Source organism: Wolffia australiana, chromosome 6, assembly GCF_029677425.1.
Source record: "Wolffia australiana isolate 7733 chromosome 6, ASM2967742v1".
Lineage (NCBI taxonomy): Eukaryota > Viridiplantae > Streptophyta > Magnoliopsida > Alismatales > Araceae > Wolffia > Wolffia australiana.
This window is the reverse complement of record NC_135840.1, coordinates 12,848,375-12,868,655: the sequence shown is the minus strand read 5'-3', so window position 1 is coordinate 12,868,655 and position 20,281 is coordinate 12,848,375. Positions and strand designations below refer to the sequence as shown.

At 42.3% G+C, this 20,281-nt stretch overlaps 1 protein-coding gene across 1 annotated transcript; it reads right to left on the bottom strand.

Moving 5' to 3' along the window:
* Positions 1-18,596: 18,596 nt before the first annotated feature.
* LOC144704899 (cryptic loci regulator) lies at positions 18,597-20,281 on the bottom strand. The gene is made up of 2 exons (XM_078577478.1): positions 19,830-20,281; positions 18,597-18,936 (listed from the first exon to the last, which is right to left on the bottom strand). Exons 1-2 carry the CDS (start codon positions 20,193-20,195, stop codon positions 18,781-18,783), a joined length of 522 nt encoding a protein of 173 aa, XP_078433604.1. The 5' UTR covers positions 20,196-20,281; the 3' UTR covers positions 18,597-18,780.

Below are 20,281 nucleotides of genomic sequence, written 5' to 3'. Positions count from 1 at the left end.
CTTGGTCATTCTCATTCCTCCTCTCTTCTCATTCTCTCTCCAATCTCTATCTTTCTCTTTCCTCCTCTCTTTTCATTCTCTCTCCAATCTCTTTCCTTCTCTTTCCTCCTCTTCTCATTCTCTCACCAATCTCAACCAAACTAACCCCTATGATGGGTCCTACCAAGAGGACTTGACCGAATCAACCAGGCCAACCTCGCCAATCCATATGATGGATTCAATCAAGACGACCTGACTAACATTACCAACCTAGTTGACCAAGGCAACTTTACTGATGTTACCAACATGACTGGAAAAACCAACCCTTCTAACATGTCTAATGGCTACAACTTCATCAACATCACCAACCCGACTGACTTGATGGGTCCAACTAAATCAACCCATGTCTCGGGTTGAGAGGAATTGACAGATGTCATTAAATCATATGAAGGGTCCAACTAAATCGACTACACCAATCTCATCGATCCATTTGTTGGTCTGATCAAACCAACATGACCAACGTCATCGACCCATATGATGAGCCCAACATAATCAAGTACAATGACCTCACTGAGGAACCAAAAATAAGGCATGAAACACTACATATTTTACGGCCATTTTTGGGTTAATTTTACTTGAATCATCTTCATTTTGGTATCAGTTCTCATTTCAAGTATTAAATGAGCTAATTGATAAAAAATAATTTTTAACATGATATTTTGCATAATTTACGAACCCATTAATTCTCATTGAAAATATTTTAAATTTTTTAAAAATTCTTCTCTCTCTAGTATTTTATTTTATATTTTTACAGGGATGGGTGTCAATATTTGAGAAAAAAAAGAGTAAGAGAGAGGGAAAAAGAGAAGAAGAAATAAAATAAAGGGGGTTGTGCTAGCAGCTGAGCTGCTCGTTGCAACTGCTGCCACACTACATTTGAGTGAGCGTAAAGCACTCAAGCCCATCATAGTCGGTGAATGCCGGCGCACAAACAGCAACAGGTGCAAGGGCACACAGCAGGGTGGTCCACAACCATGTGAGGCCTATAGCACTTAGAGAGTGGCCCACGCACACACACGAGAGGGGAGTGTTTATTTATTTCATTCTATGACATCGGAAAGGATTTATATATCATTAATTTTTTTAGAATGTTTTGATATGGAATTAATGATGGTTTTTTAAGTTTCCTAATGTGACATAGGCTGGGTAGAGAATATTAGAGATGGGTTGTGGCCCAACGGGCCGCGATTTAAAGAGAATTGGAAAGAAAGTATGACACGGGCTTCGGGCCAAACCAAAAATACACCTATGGTATTTTTGTAAGGCCAAAGAAAAGTTATGAGAAGAGAAAGTTGGCTATTTCGATATGTACATAAAGTATAGGAGTGTAGATATAATTTTATAAGAACAAAACAGGCCATAGAACAAGATTTTTATTTTGGCACAAAACCTTTAAAAAAGGAATTTTTTCAAAAATATAAAAAAATGACAAAAAAACGGAAAAAGCCCAAAAAAATGTGTCCTAAACTACCACCTTATTAAAAAAAATTATGAGAAGAGAAAATAAGGGTTACCAGCCACAAAAAAAACAAAGATCATAGGTGGGTAAGTACAGCCGGCTAAGAACAAAACAGGTTGTAGAACCAGGATTTTTAGACAGGGTTCAAATGAATGTCTAAAATCAGCCATTTATAGTGAAAAATCAGCAATTATTAATAAAATCTGCCATTTTATCTATAAATGGTGTACAGAAGTTAAAGTTACAGCAAAGAAGTTAAAATATATACTATAAAAAGTTAAAATTATAAATGAGAGAGCTAGGATTGGCAATGAAGCTTCATCGATTGAGAAATCCTAAGCTCAATAATGTCTTTTAAGTTTCCTAATGTGGCATAGGCTGGGTCGAGAATATTAGAGATGGATTGCAGCCCAACGGGTCGTGATTTAAAGAGAATTGGAAAGAAAGTATGACTGGGCTTCGAGCCAAACCGGCCCGAAGCCTGTGTCATAATGGATCGATTTTATGTGCAGGGATATAATCTTAAAGACGATTGGGCAATGAGATTTAAAACACATAATTTTACTATTATTTGTTTCTTTTCTAGGATCTTGATTGGCTATGGTGAATGACGAGTTCAAAGGAACCCCTCGATAGGGCAGCCTCACTGCACATAAAATAATAGTGATGAATCACACGAGCGGATGCTGATAGGGCAGCCTGATGAGGATGCTGACATAGCACATGTGGGTGCACCGGGTTAAGACCCACGACTGTGATATAATCACAGCCATCAAATTATTTACTAGGAGATCGGATGGCTAGGGGAAGATTCACCATCAATCGGACGACAGTTTTCAGCCATGGGAGACCACCAGATGCTATCTCTCTCTCTCTCTCTCTCTCTCTCTCTCTCTCTCTCTCTCTCTCTCTCTCTCTCTCTCTCTCTCTCTCTCCCTCTCTCTCCCTCTCTCTCTCTCTCCCTCTCTACATATATGTATATATATGTACTAATCTCGTTTTATTTTCCTTCACCGAACATGGTCATATCATTGAGACCTCACCAACCCATATGACAGGTCAAACCATGATGACTTGACAACATCATTGTCTCGACTGACCAAATTGACTGAGATGACTTGGCCAACGTCATTGTACCAGCTGATTCAAACAACACCTACAATGAGATTAAATAGAAGATGACTTGAGTGACATCACTGTCCTATATTACAGGTTCGACCAAGATGACTTGACAAACATCACCAATATTCTCATCAAAAATATTTCCAACTATATTAAAATCAATAATCTTTTGTGTATTATTTTTAATTCCTGAATAAAATTTCTTCATTTAGTTTTAATTACCAGTTAAAGACACATCTGTTTATAACAGACCGCAGAGATAAAACATAGAATGAGACCTATAGAGAGGAAACTTGTAATTAACTGCTGAGTGAAATTGTGTTGGACAAATAAGTTAAATTAGAATGGGACAATGCCTTTGGGGACTTCCATCTCCAAGTTCAAAGCCAGTCCCATTCCGAACACTCGTTCAACCCTATTCTTACCCAGATTTACTGCAAAAACCAGTGCATGGTGATCTCTTCTCATTTTGATGTATGCTTTAAAGGATGTTTTAATTAAGCAGAAAAATGCAGTTTGTAGTCTTTGAAAGGTTACCCTCATTTATTAGTCCCACCAAATTCATCCTCCTTTTGTGCCCGTTTAGGGATCCAAAAAATATACAGTATAATGTTGAATTTATAAAGTGAAAACATGATCTTATGTAAGTTATCAAGAACTCACTAAGGGTGTTTATTGTGTTAATGGTATCTCATCATTCCATATTTTTTTAGTGGTATTGTTATGTGTATGACACTTGCTTTTGTATGGTCACAACCAGCACTTCAAAGTTGTCTGTTGTATGTGATGAAAGTCCAACCAGTACAAAGCAGTCCATTCATTGGGGTGCTGGTTAACAAAATAGACAAAGAACCTTTTGCTTTCTTTGTGAGCCAATGGAATTTTCATTCCCAGTCTCCTTAAACCATGAAAACATATACTTAGTATGACAGAAAGAACTATTCATGTAGTCATCCAATTCATTTCCTGATACTACTGACCAATGATCTGATAGAGGCCCAATGATAAATGTCACGTAGAACTCCAAACCTTTGGGAAAATAGTGATGGAGACTGCCGACAGCTGAAAAGTTTTCTATCTCAATCTGGCATCACTTGACGAAGATGGCACGCATATCCCAATACAACAGATTAGTGTAATGGAACCATGGAAGCAAATTTCTTAAAAGGGTGCATCATTGTTGCGAAGTTCACAACAGTGTTGCACTTCAGCTTAAATGTATAGTTTGACAACTTTGTCTCCATTAGATTGGTAGTGGAGAGAAATGAAACATGTGACACTTCTTTCAAGTTCCCAATGTAGTTCTCCAACTTCAGTAGCGATTTCCTCCAGAGAGTTTTCATCACTATCACAGCACAAGCGTGGAACTATCAACATTCTCATGCTTGTGAATGAGTTTGTGTCCTCTGAAAATGTCTCCAAAATCTTGATGATGTGGATGTTTCGCTGTTGAGGTTCAACGATGAGAGCCATATTGAACAAGGCGTGCCCCTTCTCGAATGCGGCTTCTAACATGTCATGGGTGGAATTCCATCTGGTAGACATGTCGAATGGTAGTTTGTACTGTTCAAAATTCCAAGCGTTGCACACATCTCCTGATGTCTTCCTTCTCGTGAAGATTACCCCTGAATCGAGGTTATCAACTCTCTGACTTCTAATAACATGATAATTACTTGATTAATGACATGAATTTTCAATAATAACTTTCATTACAATGATTGTGTTATCAAGCATAAAATCATTAGATCTGTTTTTAGATTGATACTCATCTTTTAGATTTTTAGGTATTTTATCAAATTTTTAGACACCATAATTCCAATCAATGCTTGGATATATGTATATATGAGGATGTCGAGCCCACCCCCCCCCTCGCCCTTGTCCCTCGCCCTGTGTGCGCCACTGGTGGGCGGCGGCGGCGCGCCGCATGTGCACCATGGTCGGCAGAGAAGGGTGGCTCGACGATGGCTCAAGGATGGCTCGATGGAGCTCCTAAACACATGCGCGCCCTCACATGCTCGCCGCGCTGTGCACGCGTAGGGGCCTGGGTCCCTGGCCCATGGCCTGTGCCTTTTGTGCCTTCGGGCGGATGGCTAACAGCCGCGCGCGCGCACAGCGGTGCGCCCCCAGCTCCCCCGCTGCCCCGACCAGCCCTGCCCACAGCCCGCGTGCAGCTCCGCCCAGGCCCCGCCAACAGCCCACGCGCAGCCCCGCCTCCAGCCCTGCCCACAGCCCATGCGCAGCCCCACCCAGGCCCGCACTCACCCGCATGCAGCACCGTCGCCTGTGCTCAGAGCTGGCGCGTGCAGCCCCGCCCATCACCGCGCGCAGCACCGGCACCCACGCCAGCCCCGCCCAGCCCCGCGCAGCACCGGCACCCGCACGCGCCCGCTGGCACTCAGTGCCCGCCCACGCGCAGCGCCTGCCCATGCCCACGCATGGACATCTATTTTTTACGCCTATGGAGGTTATTTGAAACTTCTTTTGTTTGTTCCGGATTTTTGGTGCTCCATTTGGGCTCAAATTTTGTGTGCCGCTCTATTAGCTTTTTAAAGAAGTGCACACAAAATTTGGCGCCCAATAGATGCTGGAAAAGGGAGGTTCCTTTAAAACAAAAAGTTTCAAATAGATTTTTCCGGAGCTGTAGGCATCGGTTTGGGCCAAAATTTTTTGTCTTTCTAGTTTGATATTACAGACGTCAGATTAGGGGAGTTCCTTTGAAAACAAAACCTTCCAAACGATTTTGTCGGAGCTGTAGGCCTCGGTTTGGGCTGAAATTTTGTTGGCAGGTCGCTCTCGATGCCAGGAAGGGCTGACAAAATTTCAGCGAATTCTGTTCAGCCAATAGGGAGATCGTCGTCTCACCCCCAACCTCTATGGGGGCTTGTGTGGCGACGAGCGGCGACGGAGGGGGTTGCTCCGGGATCTCCGAGGAAAACTAATTTTATCTCGGCTATTGTTTCTACATGAGATTTCTGCACCTTTTTGAAAGTTTGGTGGCAATCCACCGCCGAAAGGCGGAGCTCTGGTGATCCAAAAAAAAGTGGCTGATCGAGTCCCATTTTAAGGTCCACGCGTTGCCAGACTCCCTCGGTAGCGCTAGCTATCGGTCGCCGGGATCCCGTTGTGTGCGCTGTGGGTTCGGAAATGTCAGAAAGGTCAGAAATGCGCTGCCAATCTCGCCGGCAGAGCCGCCCTTGCACGTGCCAGATCACGGCCAAACACTGTGCTGGGCTGAGAGTGCACTGAGGCGCGCGTCAAATGGGGGGGGCGATGAACACATGGTTCCCCGGTTTCCCCAAAATGGGTGTGGGCTAGGATCAAGCCTGGAACTCAACTGATGGTCATGCCGGGGGTGCTGCCGCGCATGTGAAGTTGTGTCAGTCACTTGCGCAGCCGTCCAGCCGCCAGCTGGGCATCTTTCAGCAGGCCCGGGGGGCGAGAGGGGGGCAATGGTGCCTGTCAGTAATACCCGGCCGACCTGTCATCTCTTTGAATATCCCAAGCAGTGCGAGTGTGTCGGTCGCGCCTGCAGATGTCCATCGAAATCAAGGGTGTCGTCGACGAAAGAATCAGGCTGGTGGGTGACCCATCCAGCCAACCGGCAATCTCCAGCGGTCAGTGCGCCGGGTTACAAAATCGTGGGTTCTCCCTGGGCGGTGGCGGGGTTCGAAGTTCGGTCTGCGATAATGGTGCCCCTGGGTTGGCTGACGGCGCCCTCCGGATTCTAGACGATGCACACCCGGTTGGTTGGTTGCTTACACCACTCTCAGTTGGCGGCACGGTGGGTTACGAAGCCTAATGGTTGGGTGGAGCAGATCATCATGGCCCCAGTTGGGTCTATGGGGATTTCTCTTCGGTGGCGTGCAGCGCTCTCACCTTGCGGCACTGCATCTCACTGCCACTACAGCCCTCCCCAAGCGGCAGGGGGCTGTCGTGATGCTTGGCATGGGCAGTGCGCGGAGGCTGGGTTGGCTGATGGGGTCCTCCGGGCCCCATACGATGCGCACTTGGTCACTTGTGGTGATCTCCCTCGCGGCACCGCAGCCCACAAAGCCCAATGGTTGGGTTGATGCGGACTGCTGTGGCGCCAAGTGGGGGCGCCGTTGTGGGATTCATTATTGGTGACACGCAGTGCTCTCGCCCGGCGGCACTGCATCTCCCTATTGGCCCGGGGTCTCCCAAGGGTGGCCCAAGGGTGGCATGGGGCTGTTGTGGCGGTTGACGGGGACGATGGGCTAGGCGGGTTTACATTATCGTGTATGGCGTGGCACTTCGCGCCGGTCGTTGCCCACTTTCGTGCAACGTTTGTTGGGCTCTCCAAGCCCGACGGGCAGCACACAGAGGGGCAGCAGGAGGGGCGTGGCGCTGGTGTGTCGACGCACGAGTAGTGATGGGCGTTTGGTGCCCGCGGGATCCCTTGCCCAGTGCAGCAGACTATGGGCACAAGCGCCGTCTTGGTTGGGTTCTCCCGTGCAATGTTATCCCCTGCCTAGTGGGGTGGGGACCGGCGCGAGGCTGGGCGGGTCGTTCCCATTTTTGCACTTGCTTTGAGCACTCTAATTTAGAATGATGTTACTTTGAAGAAATTAGAGTGCTCGAAGCAAGCCCATGCTTTGCATACGTTAGCATGGGATAACATCACAGGATTCTACTCCTATTATGTTGGCCTTCGGGGTCGGAGTAATGATTAATAGGGACAGTCAAGGGCATTTGTATTCAGTAGTCAGAGGTGAAATTCTTGGATTTACAGTAAACGAAAAACTGCGAAAGCATTTGCCAAGGATGTTTTCATTGATCAAGAACGAAAGTTGGGGGCTCGAAGATGATCACATACCGTCCTAGTATATATATATTATGGCACATGAATTTTCAATAATAATTTTCATTACAATGATTATGTGTGTGTTATCAATCATAAAATGATTAGATATGTTTACATTATGCGTGAAATGATTAGATTCTGTGTTATATATATATATCATGTAATAATTTTACAGAATTTATAATATGTCTTTTAATTAAAATACATATTTGAATGAAATATCTATTTTGTAGAAACAAATGTCAGGATATTTATTGCATATAATAAATTTTCATGAATTTTTTAAAGTGATTTTATATGTTTTTTCCTTGTTTTAATTCACATGTTGCCACGTGCCATAACCATTGGAGTTCAGACTACACATAATCATTGACCCTTCCACTGATGGCTGCAGTCAAGGATTGACACCTTCATTATTGCAAACAGTTGTCCTTTTGGTATCATGAATCACAATGTCATAATGACTAATCATTTACTTCACGAAAACAGTCAATGATTAATCTGAGTCTGAACTCGCATGATTCTGCATGACAGCATGGACTAATTGAAAAAAATCAGATGATTTGAATCCCAATAAAAGTGATTTTAAATCTAAAGAATGGAGGGATACAAGGATGAATAGAAAATGGATCCAAATCATAATAAATTTTATTTTTTAACCATGAAAGTGCATACACATTGTGCTTTTTTACTTAAGGAGAAGGAATAATGTAGATTATGTTGGGGGGAATCCAAGGGGTGTTTTTTATCTGTATCAGTCAATGATTAAAAATGCACATGCAGGTGGGAAAACAGAATTTTAAGGATTGCAAATTAAGCTTTTTGCGGACTACTAGTGCCACTTTTTGACAGCAAACATGTGTCAGTTAGTGATTAAAATGAGGTTTAACTACCAAAATTAACACAAAATCTTTGGAACATCTGAAGATTCTGATTGTAACAGTAGTCCATATTGATTTTAATTTATAATATTATAATAAGGGGATACAATAATTTAGGTACTGGAGGAATTATTTTGTTAGATCTTATTTAAGTTGAAGGGATAAAAAGCCAAAGAGATATTAGTTAAGATACTATTCATAGTAGAAGATATTTTTAGTATGATTATTTATTGTAATTAATAGTAATTATAGAGATATATATCTATGGAGGAAACTCATGTTGACCTTAGTGAATAAGGAATCTTATTTTAGTAAGATATAAGAGGAAAGATGAAGAGGAAAGGCGATAAGAATTTTAATGGTAGTAAGAAATAGATTATTTAATTATATGTATTAATACGTTAGATAAGCATTCATATATACTAAGAGTTCAATTTGGTATGAGCCTCTTCCTGCCTTCATCAATGCTAGCGTGAATCCTAGGAAATATGGACCGGCTCCGGTGCCTTACTGAGCCAGCTGAGCCTCCCTAGAGCTGTCACAAGCTCCAATTTAGCTGGAAAATCCCAGGACAGATCTCTTGCCATCACAGAAGATATCTCAATTTGGGTTGAAGGCCTCTTTTTAAGCCTTCACGAGAGCCTTCCTCAGCTGTGGATAGTGTGAACCAGCCTCGAGGGTCCTCCCAGTACCCCTTGTTCCCTATGTTGGTCCCCCTCAACTGGAAACAACCATCTGCCTAACAAAGTCAATGACCAGGGTCAGAGATCGATGGATCTGGTGTTAGTTCCCTGTGTTAGTTCCCTATTTTTATGTTCCTTATAATTAAATTTCTGTCATTGACCTCATTTCAATCTGATGCACCCACGGACTGTGTCAGCATCCTAGTCAGCTACTCCATCAGCGCTTCATGCTTTGATTCATAGTTCTAGTGGCCCTGTCACCCTCATCAACATGGCCAACGAATCAGAAATCTGTGAGAAGAAGAAAAAATTATACACATAAGAATAGTAATGGACATATTTTGATTAGGGTAGGAAAATATTGACCAAGGACTGGGCAGAATGAATTGAACCAGCATAGTAGGTCCCCCATTTGAGGGCGGACCAGCTAGTTAGACAGATTAAGGTCCAAAGGTCGAACCGGGCCAGAACTTGAAGTAAATTATTAAATATTTACTTAATTTTTTTGTAAAATTCATAATATATTAGCTCAGCATAGATGTGGTGTATTTGAACATCTGCGGGCAGCTACTTAATGAAGTGGAGTTCTTCTTTAAAATCAGCTGACAAGAACTCATCCAAACCTCTTCCTCAATTGAGCTTTTTTCCCATCTATACTCACCCTGATAGTTTCTATAAAGAAATAGAGGTGTAGAGGGAGAACAACCTAGAGCAGATTGAGAGAGAAGGGACAAAGAAGGGAAGGCGAAAGGGCATTCATTAACAGCTGTTCTAAAGCTTGTTATGTTGGTTTTCAACATAAGCATCAACATCAATTTTCTACTTTGACTTTGATATTGATTAATCAATGTGACCATACCAGGACCAGATTGGAGCAAACCGGGACCAAACAAGAATGAGTCGGAACCAAACAAACTTTACGTAAGGTTTAGGTCTATGCTAAAAGCCCATACTGGACTGGGACTGTCAAACCCTAAATATAATCTGCTAAGCAGTAAATGAGTTTATTCTCATAATTTATATTAATATTAGATTGAATAAATTTGTATTACCCTTGATTGTGTAATGTAATCTTTTCTGCTACTTATGTGCCAAAATTCACATGGTTACTACATTGCTTTAATTTATTATTTCCTGTCAACCTATTGTGTATCAGTGCATATAAGAGTATTGTTCATCCAACTTAGTATGGCAGTTGATTTGATGGAATAATTGGATAGAATTTCCTTCATAAATTTCATGTATTTTATAAAGTATTTTATTTACATTTCCATGAGGCTGCAAGTTGTATCTCCACCAAAATTTCATCTCTGTTTGAAACTTCTTAAGTGTGACGTGAAGAAGTTGACTAGATTGTAATGGTAACCGTCAATGGCCAACCCCGTTCAAGTCTTGTGGAAACATCCAGAGTTGGCCACATAGAATATCAGTGACGTCAACACATTGCATAACTTACCCAGTTACATTGCCTTCTACCTCACCGGCCACATAGAATATCAGTGCTTCTCTCCGGCGATCAATCTCTGTAGCATCTTGATGCACAAAATCCTCTAGAGAAATAGAGATACGGTGGTGGAGAGATGGTTAGAGACAGTGAGAGAATGGTTACATTAGGTCTCATGAAGGGGATCACACACCATTATTTTTCATTAAGTGTTATTATAAATTAAATACTCTGAAGTTCAGAAGTTCCACTCCATATCAATCAAAATTGATGGATTCAGCTACAATTCTGCATCAAGATAGGTCTATCAAAAGACAAAAAGACAGATTGTGTGTCAACTGCAGAGAGGAGAAGAGAGTGACCCTCCCATTTCAGAGCAAGCAGATAGACAATGGTAGAGAGCGAAAAAAAAATTCAACGGGTAAGAGCTTAAAAATTGATGCATCTCACTTTCTCTGCCTCCTTTCATGTCCAATATCTAGGAATATAGAAAATGATGTAAAGGATATCCTAGAGTTTACAAGAAAAATGAAAACCAAAGTTAACCTTTTTCTCCTTAAACACCAAGGATAAAGGTCAATGTTTCTTGAACAGCATATTCCAGTATATTACACTAGAGTAAACTCAAAAACTTAGATAAGCACCGGAGTAGTATGCATGCTGCATTATCCTCTACCCTCCTCACCTACATGGTTGGTTCCTTGCAGCATCATCCAGTGAGATGTCAAGGGTACCCTCAAAACCACAACCAGAGTATTGGGGGGAGAACAATGAGAGCCCCATGCTCTGATGTTAGAGTTGAGACATTATTTGATAATGGAAAGATGAAAAAGGAAAAAATAATTTCTATTTTTAGCTTCATATGGCGACATTTTTTTCTTTGAAAAGATATTTTAGACGACCTCCTGACAAAGTGGTAACCACCCAAACTTACATGTGGATGTAGCTAAATCTCCCCACAACCTGGCCAATCCCTCCCTTATTTGATTACCCCTCTAGCGAACCACGATGCCATGAGGCCCTCAAAGTGGTGTGCTAGCCCGTCCTTGGACACCTTGCCCTCCCTGAATAATTCCTCATTTTGGTGTAGCCATATTGCCCATAGTACTACCAACGCTTGACCCCCTCCTCCCTCCTCTTAGGGCCGCCTTGCCTTATGAACTCCCAAAAGACATCCTATGATGTCACATTCTGCACCAGGTGCGCTTGGATGGTCCAGATCAAACGAGCGACATGGCACTTAAAAAATAAATGGTTGCAGTCTTCGTCACCAATTGTGCACAAAGTGCACGTTGCTAAGGTATCATGGTATATCCTCCGATGGAAGCCGTGCGTCATCAGTCTCTTGCGTATAAGAGCCATCCAAAGATCTTAAGCTTTAGTGAAATCTTGAGGCGCCAAATGGCCCGACATTCCTGGATTGTTAGTTGATCCTCGATTCCTTGGCATAGCCTCATGTAGGCTTTCCGAACAGAAAAGGGGGCGCCTGTCCAAACCTATCTGTCTTGGTCGCCATGTCTTGGCTGGCACAGAATCAAAGTATGTTGCATGCCTAGGAAGTCTGCCGCCCTCTGGCCTGAGAGAGCACCTTCTACCCTCGGGTTCCATATATTGTCTCAACATTCTGCCACTTAGGCATCGGGACATCTCCAGCACACAGAGCCGAGGGAAAGTCTCCCTCAGAGGGCTATCCGAAGACCATGGGTCTTTCCATAGGCGAAATAGGGAGCCATCGCCAAGTCGGGCAGAGAAGAAGTCTCTAACTTGGGGGGAAATCTATCTAAGGCCCTACCAGAACGGCAATGTTCCTCTGCCTGGGGTTGCTTTCTCATCCCAGTTTGAACTCCGACCATAGTTGCCCCATAGAATTTGGATGGCTAGGTCCTCCCGAGGGTACATAAGCCATGACACCCACTTTGTTAGTAGTGTTGTGTTCATACAGTGTAGGTGTAGAATGCTGAGGTCTCCTTTTTTGGTAGGTCTGCAGCCAATATCCCATGCCACTAGTGCCAGCCCTCAACCCTCGTTGGGCCCAGAAACTTTCCACAAGAAACAACGCATCAGGCCTTCGAGTCTATGACCGATTTGTACTAGCATCTTGAACACTAAGAGGTGGAAGATGGGAATTGATGACAGGACCGACCTCACGAGCACTAATCGACCTCCTCTGGATAGTACCTTGGCTTGCCATCCTTCTAGTCGTCTCTCAATTTTCTCAACCACTGGCTGCCAATCTACCTTAGTCATCCTCCCTATGGTCAATGGCAAACCCAAGTATCTCATAGGTAGGCTTCCTAGTGGAGTGCCAAGTGCCTCTGCACATTTTGATGCCTCCTCCTAAGCTGATTTAGCCCGATTGATTCTTAGACTAGAGAAGTCTGCAAATAAGTCTAGTAAGGTGGACAAGTTTTTCACCTCCTCCACCAAGCCTTCTATAAAAAAATGGTGTCATCTACATCTTGCGATAGTGGAATACCCTCTAGATGGCTTGTTGTATGATATCCCTTTAGGAGACCTTGGGATTTTGCTAGGTTGGTGCATGTGGCCAGTGCATCCGTCGCTAGGACAAAAAGTAGGGGGCAAGCGGGAAACTTTGCCTTACCCCACTTTATAGTTGTATACGCCCACCTTCTAGCTTCCCATTCAAAAACACTGAGAATGAGTGTGATGTTATACATCTCTTCACCCATGTGATCCATTCCATTGGGAAGCCCCACCTTCTCATTGATGCCCACAAAATGCCCCAGTCTAGTGTGTCGTAGGGTTTTGCGAAGTCAACTTTCCACATGAAGCTACGATCTCCCCATTGCAACTGCAATGTCCACTAGTAAGCGGCCCAGTATGAAAGCTGATTGGGAGGGTCCGACAAGCTCCCCGATCACTATTCTCAGCCTGTTCGCCAAGACCTTTGCAATAATTAGATAGATAGATTTGAATAGCAAGACTGATCTAAACTCATTGATTCTATCTGTGCCTAGTAGCTTTGGTAGGAGAAAATGGTAAGCCCGGTTGATTCTCTCCACACTACCGGTCCCTTGGTGAAATTCTTCAAGCGTGGCCATCACATTCGGTCTCACCAGTTCCCAAAAACCATTTCTAGAAGAATACGGGCAGACCGTATGGGCACGGCGCCCCTTCCTCGTTGAGAAAGGACGGATCAACTCCACCTTGCGAACCGAATCCAACATTCGCACACCCTTACCACACCACACCCACCGGTTATGTCTTCCTTTTTTTATAAAAGAGTGGAAGTGTTCTGCAGTGTCACAACCCACTATTTGTAGTCCAACGTGTTCCTGGCCTTCCACCTTCAGTTTTTGAATGTTGTTGATCCTTCTTCTCCCGTTAGTAGCTAGATGAAAAAATCTTTTGTTTGCATCCCCTGCATTTAGCCACAGTTGTCTAGACCTTTGTCTGCATTCCATCAATAGCTTCTTGTCTTCTTCTACGACCACACATCTCCTTTTTCTTCACTCATGTGCTTCATCTTCTTCTAAAAACTAAGTATCCTCCAGGTCATCCAAAACTTTGATCCAATGCAAGGCCTTTTATTTGGATTGCCTTCTTTTCTCATGGATGCGCTTCTGGAACTCCATGAGATGGTGTCTTAGCCCATGAGTTCTTGCTGCGAGTGTATCCATTTCGGATCCGAGTTGGACCTGCGTTGACCACTTTCTCGTTATCTCGTCCTTGAAGCCAGCCTCGTGCAGCCACAACTTGTTGAGCTTGAATAGATGGGCCTTTTGATTGCTTTGTTTCCAGCCCATATAATGGGGGTATGATCTGATAGTGGCCGTGGAAAAGATCTCATATCTACTAATAGGAATCGTTCTACCAGCTCTAGTGAGCACAAAAACTGGTCTTATCTCTGCATCCTGTTAAGGCCCATTGTGCTTCTCCATGTATATGTGCAGTCAGTGGGTTCCATTTCTTGGAGTAATGACTCTGAAATGAAAGCCCGAAAAGCCTCCGATTTCATATGGCGACATTGTATGCCTATGAGAGTGAAAAAGAGAGAGTGAGAGGCTCGTGCTTACAAAGTAATATTTTCTTTCCAAACTCAGATTGTTTCAATTTGCAAAAAAAAAATCAGTAATCAACTAGTTATTTCTTGTGCTTTATACATACTCAGTTGATTGCTAGTACAAAGCAATGATGTTTTATCAAGTCCAAAAAAGATTATCCTTGACTAGTAACACAACCAATAATTTGATGTATTCAATGAATGAGGTCATCAACAAAGTTTTTTTCTCATTACTATCTCTGTCAAAAGTTAAGGTGACGGCAGATGTCCTTATAACCCATAATCATAGAGACAGATTCATGTGGCAACAATCAATAAATTGTAATTAGAAGAACTAAAATGTGAGACTCAAAATGACAGCGGTGAAAATTATAGCATCATACCATAACATGCATATTTAGTATGTTCATATGATCATATTTACATGTCTATTTGCATTAGATCACTCATATTTCCATGTTATCAAGCTTAAAATGACTAATTTAGAATGAATTCATGGATTTTCTACATTTTATGTGTTTTTGGGAATTTTCTAACAATAGATTCTAAAATATTATAATTTTTGAGACTGAATATGATGGAATTTTTTGACATTAAATTGGGAATTATATGACTTTTCTAAGTCAAAATAAATATATATATATATATATGTATTTTTTGGGCCTTGATTTTATTTAATATGAATTTTTAAAGATTTTAGTCCTTTTAATCGCGCCGCCACGTGTCGCCATTCGATTTGTCAAACAGCGACGAATCATAGCCCTCGATGATGATTGGCGACAGCCAATCATTAGCTAAGTTAATGATTGGCATTACCCAGGCAATTGTTGCTTCGCGATTCGCAAAGCGATGATTGCATTTATGACTAACGCAAAGCTTTGTCTGTTTTTTTGGTGAACGATGATGTGGCCCAATAAAAAAAAAGCATTTTCTTTGCAATAAATGTGCACATGGGCCAAGGGAGGAAAAGACAAAAAACCAATTTCCACTTTGTTTTTTTCCCTTTTTCTTGGTATAGCGGGGGTCGATGTGGCCGTGCCACGCAAGGCCACGTGTACACGTGGCCCACGCAAATCAACGTGGCGCTCGTGTGGCTGCCACTGAGAGGATGAAAAAATATATGTATAATTAAAAAAAGGTCTCGCATTAATGCGGTGCCCGTTGACGCGCCGCTGCGTCAGCTGCGAGAGGAATCTTTATTTTTTCTGTTTCTTTTGAATTTTATTCCCTTTTTATCTTCCTTTTAGGTACACTTGGACTCCAAAAAGCACATGCGCAGAATACGAAAAGTGTGGAATCTCAAGTGATTTGACTTTGTGACAGAAATGAAAAACGAGGACACTGATGAGGAGAGAGAAGGAAATCAAGGGCTAGGATTGGCTCATCTTCGAGCCATAACTTTTGATCTACAACTTCGATTGAGCTGAAATTTTCAGCGTTGCATTGTCTTCCCCTCCTCTTTCAATCCATACCCTCTGATCCGTAAATAGAGGCCTGGATCATTGTGAAGTTCATCTTGAACTTGCTTCCTACTTGTGTGGGTTGATTGAAAGATAATGAGTTTTGAGATCCATCAAGTGTGTTCTTGGTGTCCCGGGTGTGTGGGAAAAAGCATTAGAGAAGGGGGAGAGCTTACCAACACTCGCAAATCATCGTGATACGGCCAGAACAAAAGGATCTAAGGTAAGCATTTTCACCCTATGTTGATCTTTTCCCAACACCATCGTAAGCTTAAATAGGGTTTCTTATTCTCTTTTTAGCTACTCTTTCACTCCCAACGTAACCCATATCTCATCTCTATCCTTTCCATCACACCATTCTACATTTAACCACTATCGTATCGTTTGCATTCTCTATTTCATCCGCACATCTTTGTGCAAAATTCTACGTTCACCTACTCCTTCCTTTACTAAGTTAAATTAAAATATAACTATTATGTCCTCCTACTCGATAGCTCACACATTCTATTCCCGTCTTCATCTCTTCTCTTGTTGATCATCACTATAATAAGAAACTAATTCCTTAATCATTGTTCACTGTGCAGACGATCCGTACTCATCACTAAGTATTCTTAAGTACGGTTAAATATGAGTTTTATTTAATAATCTCAATTACCAACGACGAAATTAAAACCCCTAAAGTTGAGACTATCACATACTATAATGATGATTAAAAAAATTGATCGGAGAGAGATTGAATTTGCAGATGTGAGGTTGTGTACACAAGAACCAAGATGGGGAGAGAGGTTTAAAATAGTAAATGAAAATGAATGAAAAGGGAAAAAAAGAAAGTGGGAGAAAACAATCGTAGATATTGTTGTACCATCATGACTTCAGACAGAAGGTCTGAAAAATAATAAATGGAAAATTCATATGCTTATTTTGTTGCCAATTCGTAGAATGATATATTTAAATGAAACATCAGCATGAGCACAACACTCAACAAACACAGAATATTTGTCAGGGTTGTACATAGGGTTGGTCCTTTCGTGCGACCGGTGCGAAAAGGGTCCAATGTGCTGTCCGGTTTGATTTTCCGGACCGGACATCGGACAGTTCTACAGTCTTTCATATCGCACATCGACCTCTCGTCCCTCTATTCTCTCTCTCTCTCGTTCCTCTCTCTGCCATTCCTTGTTTTCTTGTCTCTCTCTTTCCTCTCGCTCTCTCTCTCGTGGTATTTTCTCTCCTCATTGCTTTCCTCTCTCTCCCTCATTCTCTCGCTCGCTCTTCTCTCTCTGTCGTTCCTCTTTCTCTTTGTGTCGTTCCTCTCTCTCCCTCTTTCTCTCTCACGCTCTTCTCTCTCTCTCTTGTTACTCACTCTATCGCTCTTCTCTTTCTCCCTGGTGCTCTTCTCTCTCTCATTCCTATCTCTATCACCCTTCTCTTTCTCTCTGGTGCTATTCTCTCGCTCTCTCGCACTCTTCTCTCTCTCGTTACTCACTCTATAGCTTTTCTCTTTCTCTCTAGTGCTCTTCTCTTTCTTGTTCCTCTCTCTATCACTCTGCTCTGGCTCTCTAGACCTCTGGCATTCTTCTCCCTCCCTCCCTCCCTCACTCCCTCCCCTCTCTCTCTCTCTCTCTCTCTCTCTCTCTCTCTCTCTCTCTCTCTCTCTCTCTCTCTCTCTCTCTCTCTCTCTCTCTCTCTCTCTCTCTCCCTCTCCCTCTCCCTCTCCCTCTCCCTCTCTCTCTCCCTCTCCCTCTCCCTCTCTCTCTCCCCCTCTCTCTCTCTATCTCTCTTCTCTCTCTCTCTCTCTCTCTCTCTCTCTCTCTCTCTCCCCCTCCCTCTCTCTCTCTCTCCCCCTCTCTCTCTCTCTCTCTCTCTCTCTCTCTCTCTCTCTCTCTCTCTCTCTCTCTCTCTCTCTCTCTCTCTCTCTCTCTCTCTCTCTCTCTCTCTCTCTCTCTCTTATTCTCTCCCTCTCTCTTTCTCTCTCTCTCTCTCTCTGCTCTCCTCTCTCTCGCACAAATTTGGACTGCACATCAATCTGTGCTTTTGTGCTATCGAAAAAATTGCATGCCGGCCGAAAAAATTGGACCGGACCGCACGACCTTCCCTAGTTGTACATTGTAGAAAGTGCCTGCACTAGAAATGAAGCAAAATGCGATGAAAAATGAGTATTAATTGTCAAATGTCAACCAACTTAATTAATATACAACCAGAAATACCTCATACCAGCATAAGTTAAATACTGAAAAGTTCTGATGACCTAAGCATTACAGAAAAAACTTTTAACAAACAATTGAAATGTTTAAAGAGTAAATAATTGGAGCTATCAGAACTTTATTTCTTCTGAAGGCAGACTAACCAAAAAATAAGATCCTCGCAAATTCAATTACTCCTCTGTTTATCTCCTAGTTTGTAGTTTCAGATAAAATAAGAAAATAAATATGGGAAACTGATAATCTTACACGGCTCCTCAATATCCTACCAAATTCATGCAAGGTATTCTCAAAATGAAAGGCCATATCCTGCGTATTTATTGAGCATGCACAGTTCAAGAAAATATCTGCTTTCATCTTACACATTTTGAAGATTTGCAGAGGTGATCAGATCAAAGGCCAAAAGTTCATTTTATTAGTCAACCACAGAAGCCATGAGAGTTTTAATTTTCTTTCCATAGCAATACAAAAAAGATTCTCAAAAACCAGACAGTTCTTTAGACTTCACAGCAAGAAGGCCTTACATTTTTTCTACCTTGCAAATTCATTGTACATGAACCGCCCAAAGGGTGGGAGCAATTTGACGAAATATCAACTATGAACTTATACAAATTGCAGCTTTATGGAGGAGATAAGATCAACTTAAGATCAGTCTACCAATGACGCCATGAGAGATCTTGGACTTTCCCAGACAGGAAGACTCAGCAAAGACTCCACGACAGCCTTCTCCCTCACATCGCAGAGTGAGTCTGCAATATCACAGATGTTTGAAAGCTTCGTAAGAATTGCCTCCTGAGCCTCCACCTGCACATCCCCCCAACATAATTCATAATCTACATAACTTATCTATTTTTCTTCACTTGTTTGCAAAAACCCATGTAAAATCTCCTGAGATGAAGCAAAATCACTTATTTTCTTCTTGACAAAGACACTTTTTTTAACAAAAGACACTTATTTTCTCTTTGTGAGTTTATTGGAAATATTTTTTCCCGAAGAAAGAGTACAGGAAATATCTGTATTCGCGGGCTGAGATCCACATCTATGAATGGAAAGGTACAGACAATCAACTTTACCATCAGTTTTTTAAAATCCAATAGGCATTTGAATCGTTCATTAAAATAAATCGAAGCCCTTCTCATTGAATGGTCATGATAATTCCCAAAGACCGACCATCTTAAAAAATAGAGAAGCACTTTTAAAATCCATAAGTATTCAAATCGTTCATTAAAATGAACTAAAACCCTTATTATTGGATGATCACGATACTTCCAAAAGGCCGAAATCCTTGATAAATGGAAGGGCAAAATTAGAAGCGATCAACTCTGCAATCAGTTGTTAGAATACACAGGTATTCAGATCGTTCGTTAAAACAAATTGGAATTCTTCCAATCGGATGATCATGATACTTCCCGAAGACTGAAATGTTTGATAAAAGGAACAGCAATATTACCATTTTACATTCACTAATGTACCGAGGTAGATGATTGAATCATTTCATGCTAGAAATAATAACAGAAAACCCTTTGATAATAGGTATTCAAGTCGTTCATCAAAATAAACCGAAACCCTTATTGGAAGATCAGCACACCTCCGCAGTGATATAATTCATAGTATTCATACATTGTCTCTTTATTTCTTCACGAATTAGCAAAACCCAAATCAAATATTCCGAGAGGAAGCAAAAGGGTAGCACAAACCTGCAAGAAAAGTTCCTCGATCGAGGCACCAAAAGGGTTCAGACGTCCAGAGGCCTCCTGCCCATTCTTCTCACGTCCATAATCTCCCGTTTCTAGGGCTAATTCCACCGCTGGCACTTCAGAATCGCCTCCAAAACGGCCATCCGCCGTTAAAAGAGCAGCTAATTCATCCAACTTCTTGATTTCCTTGCGATACCGCTCCCTGACGGCCAAAAGAGTCAACTTTCTCCGAACAAGCTGCCCTCTTTGATGGGTATCCTCGGTTTCCGAAATGGGCTGTTGAGGTGGGTCGGCCGTCGATTTCCTCTTACGACGCTTGTAGATGAATCCATCGTCGTTGCAGATCTCCCATTCTTCGCCTTCCATCTCAGATTTCCGAAGATCTCTGCAGCATCGGAGTAGAACGCGGATCGGAGAAATCGCGATGAAGGCGGGAAATTAGCCGATCTTCT

Excerpts from the sequence above, each read along its gene's own strand:
- LOC144704899 (XM_078577478.1), bottom strand. The coding sequence starts at position 20,195 with ATGGAAGGCGAAGAATGGGAGATCTGCAACGACGATGGATTCATCTAC. Across the intron at positions 18,937-19,829 it reads TCGAGGAACTTTTCTTGCAG|GTGGAGGCTCAGGAGGCAAT; the intron begins GTTTGTGCTACC and ends GGGGATGTGCAG.